Raw genomic sequence first — 13,816 nt, 5'->3', positions numbered from 1 at the left:
ATCAGGCCTCATCCGGTCTGTCTTCCAGAACTGTACAGGTCTGGTTACAGGGGTAACCAGCAGCCCGCCCAGCTCTCATCCCTTCCACACCACTCTAAGCTGAGGTCCCTAAGGGATACTAGAAGCCACCCAACAGCAACGGGAGGTCAACATCATATTTTCCCCTCAGGGTGGGATAAGCTACAACTTTTTTTTTTAAAAGCAAGGCTTCAGTCCTATGTCCACAGGAGTGAAGTGGCAGATGGAACAGCATGTTATGGTATGTGTACTGACACCTGTGAGGGGCAGGGCTCTGGCACACTGGGAAGTGCTGGCCCCATCCATTGGGAGCTGCTATTCAGTTCCAGCTGATTATTACCAACTCTGAATCCAAAACCCCAAACCTAGATTTTTACATGAACTTTCTCAATTTGTAAATGTTAGCTACTAATTCAATTTAAAAAAAGTCATTATGGGTCAAATAAAATGTATCTATAGGCCACCAGCTGCAACCTCCGGGAAGGTGAGGCTTTCTTCCCATCTTAGAGGCATCCCTGTAATTGCCCACATGGCCCTCTGGTCTGCAGAATCTCATTCAGAACTAGCCCCAAGTTCCAGTACCTCCTTTTGCCTTTTCCCAATCAATATCCCAATTTCCTCGCTGCAGTGAAGTCCAGCTTGGAAAGCAATCTGAATAAAAAACACTCTCTACCCCCAAATTCAATACTGTTAGGATTAGCTGCATTTCAAAAGTTATCTAAATGTATTAGTTATGTTTCAATTAATAGAATTGGAAGCAATGAGCCAAAGTACATGACTTTGGGCCAGTTAGGAAAGATGCCAAGCACTGAGCCAAGTGCTTTAGATGCATGATACTGCTTGTCAGATGAGGTTGTTATGTCTTTTACTGAAGAAAAAAAAGGAGGCTTAGAGAAGTTCAGGCCCTTGCCTAAAGTCCCTCACCCTAATAGTGGTAACAGCAGGTCTGCCTGACACTGAAGTCTATACACTTACCACACCAATTCAACGTTACTTCTCTAAGTGGTGTTATATAACCTCCATGTGATGGTGGTCCTGGGCACAACCTCACAAGGGGTGTTCTTGAGATGTGTGTGATCCTCTAAGACAGTGGTTCTCAACCTTGGCTACACATTAGACTCACCTGGGAATCTTTTTAAAATCCTGATTTCTGGGCCTCATCCTCCGGAAATTCTGTTTCTTTGTTACTAATGTTGTGGCCCCACCCCATAACAAAGAAACAGAATTTCCGGAGGATGAGGCCCAGAAACTAGGATTTTAAAAAGATTCCCAGGTGAGTCTAATGTGTAGCCAAGGTTGAGAACCACTGCTCTAAGAGCTAAGATAATGCATGTGGTCAGCCTTCTTTTAAGACAATCCCTCCCCTTCCCCATTGCACACTGACACCAAACTTTCAAGGCAAAAGCAAAGCCTTCAGATACCAACAGGGCCCCTATGCAGACTGAAGAAAGAAAGGACACTGGCTTTTCCAGGTGAGAAGGACCAATGTGAAAGGGCCTGAAGAAACGTCCTGGCTATTGTGTCAACAATACTTCCCAACTAAGTCCTCGTGTGTGTGCCCCAGGAGTCCCACAGTCCAAAACTACTAGAATATACTCTCAATCAAGCCTTTATTCCCATTATTCCCTTTATTCCAAAACAGCTTTATTTGGGTAAGTTAAGAATATTCACAGCATCCTGCTAAGGCATCATGCCAAAGAAACAAAATATCTGGCCTCACAGGAATCTGCTGTGTTGGGGCAATAAAAAAAAAAAAAAATTAAAAAAAAGAGCAAAAAAATTCTAACCACAATTTCAACTTAGGTCTTTTTAAATAAAGTTTGTTTTTCATTCCTCTTTTCAAACTGAATTGTTCTTGATTTCTCTTCTTGACATTCATTTCAGGTTTCAGAGTTTCCTTTTGACTTCTGGAACTAATGTGCTGTTCTGAAAAATGGAGAAAAATGCAAAATTATTGAAGGTTTCAATTTACTGTCATTGTTCCTAACCGGTGACAAGAGAGAGACCAAGGTACTCTCCTACTATAAGTTCCCATTAATAAAGGAATAATCATTTTTCTATGAATTCTATTTACTTATGTCCCATCTCATTTCACAAGAGTAAAAGAGCTAGTTCAAACTAAAACTGATGACAAGTTAAATAAAAATAATGAAACAAACTTGATAACTAAGAAAGTGATATGTGAAAATTTAAGATGAGGTAATTCCAGGCACACCTCTCACAGTGCAAGGCCAAAAAGACCGTGTAAATTTTTTTTTAAAAGATTTTTTATTGAGTTTTAGAGATCGAGGAAGGGAAGGGGAGAGAGAAACACTGATGTGAGAGCAAAACATTGATCAGCTGCCACACTGGCCAGGGCAAGACAGTATAAATTTTTATTATGTGAACAGAAAAGATGATTTAAAGAATGCTCATCTTCAACTTCCCAGACTCTAGGTCCACCAGCCAACATTTGGCCCTCATATAGCTAGGGAGACAACGTTCTGACCACGCAGTACAGAAACCTGCATGTGGTTATGTTCTTGCCAATGGTCAGAATCTAAATCTTAGAAAGAATGATCCTCAAATATGGGACTCAGCTCACAGAAAAATTTTAAGACGGAAAAAAACCACTAATCTCTTTATTCCTTCTTGCTGTAAGGCTGCCTGTCCCTAGACTTCAAGAAGTAATGGGGAAACACAAGAACAAAAATGACAATCTAGACAGACATTGTACAACTAGGAGGGTGACAACAGCAAGTAAGTGATTTGGTGGCTCTGGCAAGCAGACGCTGGGTGCTGACACACACGCTGTCCTCAGCAGGCAGCTATATCCAGTGGTGAGGGCCGATGTGATGACACAATCTTGCAGATGGCTACCTTCAACTCAATTAATCAGCAGTTCCAAGGGGCAGGTACAGGCACAGAACTAATCCTGAGGGCTGAAGTGAGTGCTCCTAACTCCCTACCAACACTCAGGTACTTTAAAATGTGTGTTCCAAATGTTCACGTGGAGAGGATAGCATGAGTATGAAACGAGAACAGCTGGAAGGGTAGTGGCCCACAAGCCTTTAATCCTGGCTAAGATGTTATGCTCCTGATCACATCAATGTATGACCTCAAATAAAAACCACCTAGCTACCAGGGACTTTCCTTTAAAATCCAGCCCTGGCCGGTGCACTCAGTGGTTAGAGCATTGGTCCTCACACAGAAGGGCCTCAGGTTAGGGTCAAGGGCACTGGGCTGTAGAGTCCAAGCCTGGCCCCAATCAGGGTGTGTGCGAGAGGCAACCAATCACTGGTTCTCTCTTACATTTCTTTCTCTTCTCTATCTCTCTCTCTCTCTCTCTCTCTCTCTCTCTCTCTCTCTCTCTCCCCTCCCCGCCTCCTTTCTACTCTCAAATATCCTTGGGTGAGGATTTAAAAAAAAAAATCCTAGGTCTCAACTTCAGAAAGTCCTAAACATCCAAATAATCAAGGATTATTTCCTCTCTTTCAAGCAATATGATTTGGGGACAGTAGGGTGAGGGCAGGCTATCTAAAAATCAAGAAAGACAAAATCAATCTTTGAAAAATTAAAGAGCTCAGTATTTAGCAGAAAGGACCAGTTCTGAAAGCAAATCTCAGACAGAGCATGTATGTACTTTAGGATAAAACCAAATGGAAATGGCCAAGGAATGAGGATGGGGAAGAGGACTCACTAAAAAGGGACACAGGGGCACTTTTTGGAGTGTGGAAATAGGCTATATCTTGATTGAGGTGGTGTTTACACTATTGTATGTGTTTGTCAAGATTCACAGAATTCTACACTAAAAAGGGTGAATTTTACTTTATGTAAGTTAAACCTGAAAAAATAAAATTTAGTTTCTTTTTGTGTTGAGGATGAGACATTTCAATTTATGGTCACACATCAGTGAAAAGGCTCTACAGTCTATGCTTTTGTTGATTTTTTTTTATTTTCAGAGGATTAAAAATTAGATGGCTTCATTGCTCTGGCAGGGAAAGCAATTTCCACAGAAAGAGATGAGGGAGAACATGACTAGAAAATTCAAATACTTCCACCCTCTTTTTGATCTAGTACATGGGTCAGCAAACTATGCCCCAAGGACCAAATCCAGCCCACTGCCTGTTTTTATAAGTAAAGTTCTACTGGAACACAGCCATGCTCATTTATTTTCATAGTCTGTAGCTGTTTTCACATTACAGTGGCAGAGCTGAGTAGTTCTAACAGAGACCGTATGGTCTTCGAAACCTAAAGTATTATCTGGCTCTTTCCAGAAAACTTTTGCCGATCCCTGGTCTAGAGGAGCTGATCAATGAAGCATCAGACACTCTCTCCTCCTCGCTTCCACTTCATCTTTGTTCGAGGACTAATACCTGCATGGAGAATGGGTGATATTTCACACGACATTTCAGTCACACAGGGAGCAGCCCTGATCCATATCCTAAACTCTAGGAATCTGGGTTCTGATACTGGCTTTGCTCTGTGGCCATCAGTCCATAATTTAGAGTCTCACCAAACCAACAGTTTGACCCAACCAAAGATTAGTGTTACAGAAAGGCCTAGAAACCATGACAAGGCGTGCCAGGATTTGTCATCAGATCATCATAAAATGAATTTAGATGTTCTGAATGGGGTTCCCTTTTAAGAAGTCCAAGGCTGGACCTGTCTTATCTCGACTCTGTTCTCCTATAAACATAGAGAGAGGGACTATTACCTAAAAAGTACCCCATGAGCCCAGCCAGCACAGTTCAGTAGTTGAGTGTCAACCTATGAACCAGGAGATCACAGTTCATTTCCTGGTCAGGGCACATGCCCAGGTTTGCGGGCTCAAACCCCAGTGTGGGGCATACAGGAGGCAGCTGATCAATGATTCTCGCTCATCATTTATGTTTCTCTCTCTCTATCCCTCTCCCATTCTCTCTGAAATCAATAAAAATATATTTAAAAAAAATAAAAAGTACCCCATGAGACATTAGGGAGAATGGAGTTATATAGGTAAAGCCAGGTCAAGGTTGCTCTGCTGCAAACTTACCTCACCCACTGGGCTAACTCAAGGGGCTTTGGCTTTTGCCCCGGGGCAGTCACAACCTGGGCCAGAAAGTGGGAAAATGGCCTCAGGATTCAGCTTTGGTTTAGGGATGGGTGGGGAGGAATGAGTGGGCTGCAAACTAGGTAAGTAACTGACATGCATGAGGCAGGCAAGGGGGGAAAGGGGCCCTGCTTCTGGATGAGACCGCCCTTCATCGTTACCGTAATGTCCTATATTTTGCCAATCTACTGCTCTGCTCTGCAGCGATCCTGCCAAAGGAAAGAGGGATTGAGAATCAAGAAAGGACAGTGAGAAGAGAAATAAGCTGAGGAAAGAAACCGCAAACACCCAACCAGAGCTTTCTTTAGGGTCACTGACTTTCCCAGTGTTTGTTCTAGGACTCACACATGGCAATGTAAGAATGGGCTTTAACCTTCTGTATGGGATGTATTGGGGGGCGGAGGGGGGGGGGGGGGGGGGGGAATAAGAATCATGATCTCTTTCTCCAAAAAATGTACACAATTTTAGGATTCCAGATTAGGAACTCATGCTAAGTGGGATTTCAATCAAATGGTTTCCACCCTTATCTCCCCTTGATTTTGTTTGTCTTGTGGGGCAACTTCCAGAAATAAAAGAACTCAGCAGAGTATGGCCTTGAGCTCCCTGGAGCCTAGACTTGTTGCAGCACGGTAAAGGGGCTCAGAAAACCTAGCCCTTTCTCAGATGTAATGCATAGCTGCCAAGTGAAGGCTGCTGGAGGGGCAGCAAAATGAACAGCTGCCACTGCTGGTGCTAAGGGAAGCTCTGGTGGAATCTGGATTATTCAGGGCAGTCCAGGTGCACGTCGGGGCTGGGTCTCGACGGTGAGGCCCTAGAAAGCTCACAATGGAGATTCAGGCAGGGATGAGATGTGTGGCTCTCCCGCCCACTAATGATCTCTGAGAAGGCTTCTCTCTGATCTGACCAACTTAATCAGCAGCCGTGTTGAAGGGCACACTACTGAATTACATTCTTCCAGCAAAAGTCCTGGAGAGGAGAAAGCAGGACATGTCTAAAAATGCTAACTTCCAAAGGAGAAAGCAAGTCTGACCCTCTTTTACTGACCTTCACATGGCTGAAATCACCCAAGTTCTAATAAAGTCAAATCAATGAGAAACACCTATGTGACATTTAAATGTGCCCCTAATCCAGGTTCAAAAGTCAAGATGCCATCACATGAGATCTGATCAGTGTGTGAACGTAACATTGTCTGGTTCTTGGGGACGTGGTATAGGCTACTGAGCAGTGAGGCTGTTTCTGGGGGAAGAGCATGGACCTTCATGCTCAGGAGGAAAAGCTCCGGGAGCCTGTGGAGGTTACAGAGAAGTAACCCCCTGGGGCAGGGGAGGAGGGGAGGGTTCTCTGGGGCAGCAGAGGAGAACATTGTTATACAGGCCAGCACATTAACAACAATCTTCTGCCACATGTCCTAATCCATTTTAATCTTCATAAGACAATTATTTTCTTCTCATGTTCTAATGTGTCAGGGTATAAATGGCTGGGATTTTAAAACATTTAAAGCTGACTACCAAGGCTCTTTTCTGACTTAAAAAGGCTTCTGTATTGGGCTGGATTAACATGCCACACTTGTCCCTAAGGATATAAATATTTTACCACATACTGTTGTTCAGAAAGTTGGGGGAGCAGAGCTAACAAAACATTTCTAATCCCACTCTGGGACCGTGGTCCATCCCCAATCTTACCTTTTGATTGCCTGCTGGGCCAGCATCCGATTGCCAGCCAGAAATGTCACACTACCCAAGATGGCCAGGTACTTCAGAGTCTGGAACATGTTGAGCTGAGTCCAGTAGACATACATGAGCCCCAGCATAGCTACAAGAACAGGCACCGTGAAAACCAATTAAATGAAACAGTGACAACAAACTGGGGCAGAGGACAGTGAGGAGCAGTAATTGCTAGATCCAAAAAAGGTCTGTATTTCTAGACCAGCTTGTTTTATTTCTTTTATCTGATACCAAAAAAATAGATAACTCAATATACTTGCCTCTCAGCCTTCGCTATCAAGAAATCCAGAGGTGCCAAAACCGGTTTGGCTCAGTGGATAGAGCGTCGGCCTGCGGACTGAAAGGTCCCAGGTTCGATTCCGGTCAAGGGCATGTACCTGGGTTGCGGGCACATCCCCCATGGGAGATGTGCAGGAGGCAGCTGATTGATGTTTCTCTCTCATCTATGTTTCTAACTCTCTGTCTCTCTCCCTTCCTCTCTGTAAAAAAATCAATAAAATATATTAAAAAAAAAAAAAGAAATCCAGAGGTAAAAACCAGACCTCAGCTACTTTATCTTATTCCACAGTCTGACTCACATAGATTTTCTTTAATGTCAATTTTTTTAAACATTATTGTTATTCTTGGGACTCATTTTATTTTGAAAATTCTGAATAAAAACATACAGGATTAAATAAATAAATAATTTCCTTTTTCTTAAAATTTTTTAAAATATGTTTTTATTAATTTCAGAGAGGGAGAGAGAGATAGAAACATCACTGATGACAGAAAATCATTGATTGGCTGCCTCCTGCACGCCCCCCACCTGGGATCAAGCCAGCAACCCAGGCATGTGCCCTTGACCAGAATGGAACCTGGGACCCTTTAGTCCACAGGTCGATGCTCTTATTCACTCAGCCAAACCGGCTAGGGCCTTAAAATTTTTTAAAGGATAATTTGCCACTGTGCCTAGGAGGACTGAGGAGGCTTAGTGAAAAGGGCTCAGGCCTGCGCATTGAGAGTCCAGGGTTCTGGTCCAGGCCCTGCCCTTCCATCCACTTAATTTCTCTGAGCCTAAATTCTCATCTATCAAATATGGATCATAATTCCTGCCCTGGTCACTCCCATCAGAGTTGTAATGAGAATCAAATGAGGGGATGTGCACACAAAGCATTCTGGAAGAAAAGTCACGGCTCTAAACAAATTTATATTCAGGTTTTATTCTCAACCTGACCCAGGAGGCTATCACTCAAATCCAGTAACTGGACTGGAGAGAAAGGTCATCCTATCAATTTTGCCCAGAAGATGATGAATGAACTACAGTGGGGGTTGTTAACCATTTTTGAGGTCATGGACCACTGTGAGAATCTGATAAAAGTTATAGACCAGTGATGGCGAACCTATGACACGAGTGTCAGAGGTGACACGGGAACTCATTTTTTTGGTTGATTTTTCTTTGTTAAATGGCATTTAAATATATAAAATAAATATCAAAAATATAAGTCTTTGTTTTACTATGGTTGCAAATATCAAAAAATTTCTATATGTGACACGGCATCAGAGTTAAGTTAGGGTTTTTCAAAATGCTGACACACCGAGCTCAAAAGGTTCGCCATCACTGTTAAGACTCTCTCTTTCCCCAGAAAAGAACAGATACACATTTGCCTAGAATTTCAAGGGATTCATCTGTGGTCCCCTAAAGAACCCACGCACTATGGACACAGGAGGGTCTCCTGAAAGAGTCAAATAAATTAGAAAAGAATATGAAAGTGAAATGCAAGGCAACACTGATCCAATGGTGTTGCAGCCTTTGAAATGCTTAGCTGATTTGTGAATTGAAGTTTAGGTCCTAAGTTCTCAAGAGAACAATGCAGGACAGGGTGTCTGACTGTGGAAAAAACTGTTTTCTATTACTGTCCAAACACAGCCGCCAGCAAATGTGAAGATTGATACCTTGGGGAAAGATAACCTCTGGAAACTACATTAATGCTCTTTGTCCAGGAAGATGGCTCAATGTAAAGATACGATAAGTGAGTAATCTCTGGAAATGAACAGGGCTATTAAAGGAGGGTAAATGGCCTGCCAACAGCAGCCTATTACAATGAAACCCAATATAATGACAGCTGTTCTAAGCTGATGGCCCAAACAGGTTTATCATCATATTAACTGTCCTAAAAGGCCAGGAGGAAGAGGGAAATGTTATACTATTAAGTCATTATAGTTAATAGGCTGTGGGTCTACTTAACAGGGCGTTTGCGTGGGCAGGCTAAATGTCAGAGGAGGTTAAATGGAATTAGCAGCCGGGAGCACTTACCAGCATGTCCCAGGTGAAAGATAATCGTGCTAGGAGCAAAAGTAAAGTTGGAGATATTGGCACCAATCCGGATCCACTAAACAATGGGGAGAAATAAATTAAAAAGACTTTACAATATGAAAGGGAGGCAACACCTGGCATGTCAATGCTAGTCCAATGAACAATCCTAAGGGCTTACAAGTTCATGCATACTTGGACAGGGAATTTTCCCAAGTGACAATTAACCTATTCTAAGTCTTTAGGAAAAAGTGTTCCTTTTTTTTTCCCCTTTAGAAAGGCATTCCAACACCTGCTCTCAAATGTGCTTGGGTAACTCAAACCTGAACATCATATATTGACAGCAAACTTTTCTATTTTAAAATAGGTGAACCCATGAAGCTGAAAGGTCAGAAAATGCGTTCATGATAAAGTAACTGGCACCCCTGCTATTTCCTCTAAGTATTGGTAAGATAAACCCACTGGCAGCTGGTAGGATGCGTGCTCTTGCTGTGGGTTCCTTGGCTTTTGAAATTCTGATCTCTCAAATATGACAACAGGTACCCATACCCTAGGGTCTGGTTTCTGAAAGCTTGTGGCATGCCTTTCAGATTTATATTGACCAATAATTATTTTATTAATATCAATGAATGAATTAGGAACAGGCAATTTTCCAAAAGTAAGATCTAATGAGTTGCTAATTTTCTGAACTTTGATGATATGAATCTGTTTATCATTTTTAAAAAGAAAAATAATTTGTAAAAAATTTTCAAATAGTACTTTAAAGCATAAAAGGTAAAAATTTCTTTTCTCTATACTCCTTAAAAAGACCTCTCCTTAGAGGTAACCCTATCCTAACCCCTTGTCTTCTTCACTCAGTAAGACATCCTAGCAATCTTGTCATATCAGCATATAAATCTATCCATTCTTTTAATAAACTGCATATTATTCCACAGTATGGATGTCCCCATAGTTTATAAAGACTTTAGGTTGCTTATAGTTTCATGCTCCAGTGCTGAAATGCACAGCCTCTGTACTCTATTTTTATATAGCTATAGGCATTGGAGCCTTTTTTATTTTTCTCCCACACCTCATCTGAACATTCCTAGATAGAGCATCCCAGTCCATACACCCTTATCATTTTCAATGGCCATTGGGTACTTTCTCATGCCCCTTATTAACACTTGGAGTGCGGGAAACGAGTTAAGTCGGCTCGCGTGAATTGCGCGGGAGCCGTCTTAACTCGGTTCATATAGATTTGCGGTGGAGTGCGGGAAACGTGTAAACTCGGGCCGATTGTAACTGCGTATTACCAAATATTTGTTTGTTTGCCGTTCACAAAGATACCTACCTGCGTATGCGAACCGTTTCATACCCATTGGGGTAATAGGTATCATAAAAATCCCTGATTTTGCGCGGGAAACCTAAATAATTGCCCGCGCCATCTTATATTTTGGCGGGAAATTCACCCGACACCGTAGTGTTAATGGAGTGGTTTATTTGGCTGCTTCCCCATAGCGGGGACTTTTAGTTATTCTAAAAGTTTTTGACCATTGGTGCAGGTCACAGCTGCTGGACCCCTTTGGAGCTGTGCTGAGGCCAGAGCACAAAGCCTCCTTTGGAACAGCTACATCTGCTGAATCTGGCGCCAGACACATGCTGCCCATGCTAATCACAGCTACTTACCAGAGCAAAGAGCAGGAGCAAGGGCGAGAGGATCAGGGCAGTGAATGTATTAGACACCACTGTGGGGGGCCTCTTCTCAGGCTCACGGAACAGGTGCTACCAAAATAAGTCACACCAAGAATATTTAAGAACATGCCCTTCCCAGTAGGAGCTGCCATGTTTACCAGGGTCCAAAATGCCAATGACAGTCAAGATGAGGAACTGTCTCTCAGAGGCTAAAACCCCCTGGCAATGAATGGCCACTTGGCCTTTTGCCTCATCTCAATGCTGGTTTCTGATCCCAGAGGTCTCCTTTCAAAGACAATACACTAGTCTCAGCTCACTACTTGGCCAACCCTCTTTATCCCTTCAAAGACTCATTGCCATTTAGAGGTTGGGGAAATGCAATCCATCAAGTGGCATTTGCCTAGTATCAAAGAGGGAGCCCAGGTATATGAATGGCTTGAGCAACACACTCAAGGCAGGAGTCTGGATTTTTTAATGCTTCTGGGTCTCCAGGGTGGGACTATCCATCATATGTCACTCCCCCACTTAAGTCAGCTTGTCTTTTTTTTTTAAATAGTGAAATAAGAGTAGTCTGCTTGGAATACTTCAACATTAATTTACACATAGGTTTCCACATTACTATAGTAAGATCATTTCTCATGAATGCAAAATAATTCAGAGTGGATCACCTCAGTTTTCTTAACCAGTGATGAAACTGTTGAACAATTCTTGTGCTTATTTTGAAAGTGTTTTAGAAACTTTTTAAAGCCTTTCTTGCCTTATCCATTTTCATTATCTGCTGTTTTTTTTGTTTTGTTTTTTAAATCCTTATCCCAGGATATTTTTCCCATTGATTTTTATAGACTGGAGGGGGGCAGGGAGAGAGGAAACATTGACATAAGACACATTCATTGCCTCCCGCACAAGCACTGACTGGGGCAGGGGATGGAACCTGCAACTGAGGTATGTGCCCTTGACCAGTAATCACACCCATGACCCTTAGATCCAAGGGCTGATGCTCTAACCACTGAGATAACCGGCCAGGGCTATCTATCCATTATCTGTTTTGATCCTCACAGTAGTCTGTGAACTGCGCTGGGCAGGGATCGCTAATATTTGTGTGCAAGGAAGGTGAATCCCAGAAGAGAGGAAGAATTTACCTCGGGGAGGAAAGCCCTGTTGTCCCAGCTGAGTTTTCCACCAGTCAGCCCCATCAGCCCTGATTTATGTAGGCGCAGGCAGAAAGAAAGCCAAGCCCAGCTTTGCTATAACTGTCAGGCAGTGATCTCAGGCTGTACCTCCTGGATGTTTAGGAAAAACAGACTCGAGTTCTGAGATTGTCTACAACTACCTGCTTTCTGGGAGCTGGTCACAGGGCTCTTTGAGCCAGTTTTGTCATCTCTAGAATGCGATTGATATATGCTCTGCCTAATTCACAGGGTGGTGAGGACCAAACTATACAGCATTATACAGACAGGTTAAAGAAGGGCCCAGAGCCATTGTCCAGAGTTCTGCTGCCATTTGACATTTCCTTGTGCTTAGTGGAGAAGCCTCTTGAAATATACCTGAATTTCCTGTTTGGGGGTGAAAAGGTTCTTGGACAGGACAGTCGATGGAGCATCTTCCTCAGGGAACTTGATGACCACATCAGCCTAAAAGAGTAAGAGCATCTTTAAAGTCACAGGGGCAGAGAGGGGGTAAGATTCACTAGCACAATAGTACCCCCTAACTCACATCCAGGATCATAACTGGAAAAAGTTCCAAGCAGTCCAATCACTTCTAAGTCAGCAAACTGAGGCAGTAAAAATTTCAAGAACAAAATAATAATTTATTGAAAATGTTTTTTAGAGCAAGAATTCCAATTTTCTACTAGCCTGGTGAGCTGCTTAATACAAAAATCTCAGCTAGTACTCAGGCTGTTACAGCTGCAATCAGAAAACACTCAGTGTCCCTGGGAAGTGTGATTTAGTCACAGAAAAAAAAGAAAAAAAGAAATGAAAATGCGGTCTCATACAAAAAGCAGCCCAAAGTCCAGGAGAAGAAAAGGAGCTTTGAATACAACACAAGAAGCACAGCTGCCCCTTTGTCTTGCAAAGGGAGCCAACCACCATTCAAGGATGCAATTTGGCCTCTGTTACCTTTCCAATCTCTTTGTCTACTGCTGCTGACCAGATTCATCAGGTGCTCCAGTAAAATAGACCCACACACATTGCAGTGAAAGTACCTCAGGCTGTTCCCCAGTGATCAGCCCACAGCCTCATATACTATTCTGATAAACCCTTGTAATTCTTCAATACCTAGCTCAAATGCCATGTTTTTTAAGAAGTTTTCTCTTATCAATTGAGATACACAGGTGAAAGGCACTATGTAAACTATGACATGTTATGCAAATGTTATTAGTTTATTAGCATTTTGAATATCCTATAATTCAATGTTCCACACCATCCTGGTTGTTACTGGAACTCAAATCTTACCCCAACCCCAATCCCACAAGGTATACCATATCTAGCAGTTATGTATCCTACATAGTGCTTTGATGTAATATGAAAACCATCTTCTAGTATAACTTTTATAGAAATTTGCTAGAACCCATGAGGGCAAATATATACTTCATTCATTCACTCGATTACTGTTTATTAAGCACCTACTATGTGCCAGGCTATATCATGCCCCTAAGACTACTAATAGTGACAGCACACAGCCCCTCACCCCACAATGCATATTTGTTGCCCCGTGAATGGCACAGGCAAGCCTAGGGTAAAAAAACCCAGGGCCCTGAAAAGGAACTGCCTGTGTCTGACTGTGGCACAGCCACTCTTGCCTAGGTCAAGGTGCATTTAGGCACATACCACATTCCAAAGGATTGGGTTCTTCAAAGTGGCATCTCCGATGATCAAGTAGAGAGTGTAGATGCCAGAGGCAGAGTCAAATTCGATCTTTCTCTCCGAAGTATCCAGCTCAAACTTGTACACATTCTTGCTGTCCGGCTCAGCTACAAACACTACTTCCTGGCCAGTCTTCTGGTTATGGAGTCGGACAAATGTCTAGATGAAACAATAATAT

The 13,816-nt window shown here is 42.6% G+C and overlaps 1 protein-coding gene across 3 annotated transcripts in view; it reads right to left on the bottom strand.

The window, feature by feature from the left end:
• Positions 1 to 1,611: 1,611 nt before the first annotated feature.
• Positions 1,612 to 13,816, bottom strand: part of RPN2 (ribophorin II) — a 55,735-nt gene continuing 43,530 nt past the window's right edge. Inside the window, exons 12-18 of one of the 3 annotated variants that reach the window (XM_070420284.1) lie at positions 13,603 to 13,797; positions 12,319 to 12,405; positions 10,769 to 10,864; positions 9,107 to 9,182; positions 6,772 to 6,901; positions 5,251 to 5,298; positions 1,612 to 1,944 (exon numbers count right to left, since the gene is read on the bottom strand). In XM_070420284.1, coding sequence (XP_070276385.1) covers positions 1,932 to 1,944; positions 5,251 to 5,298; positions 6,772 to 6,901; positions 9,107 to 9,182; positions 10,769 to 10,864; positions 12,319 to 12,405; positions 13,603 to 13,797 — 645 coding nt within the window. In that variant the 3' untranslated portion in view covers positions 1,612 to 1,931. Of the gene's footprint in view, positions 5,089 to 5,250; positions 5,299 to 6,771; positions 6,902 to 9,106; positions 9,183 to 10,768; positions 10,865 to 12,318; positions 12,406 to 13,602; positions 13,798 to 13,816 lie in introns of all 3 variants that reach the window. The other 2 variants (XM_070420285.1, XM_070420286.1) reach the window with 2 other exon arrangements.

Source organism: Myotis yumanensis, unplaced genomic scaffold, assembly GCF_028538775.1.
Source record: "Myotis yumanensis isolate MYYU_CA2020_CCGP unplaced genomic scaffold, mMyoYum1.0.hap1 SCAF_7, whole genome shotgun sequence".
In the NCBI taxonomy this organism is placed as follows: Eukaryota; Metazoa; Chordata; class Mammalia; order Chiroptera; family Vespertilionidae; genus Myotis; species Myotis yumanensis.
Note: the sequence above shows the minus strand (reverse complement) of the source record. Positions and strands in the feature narration are given on the sequence as shown.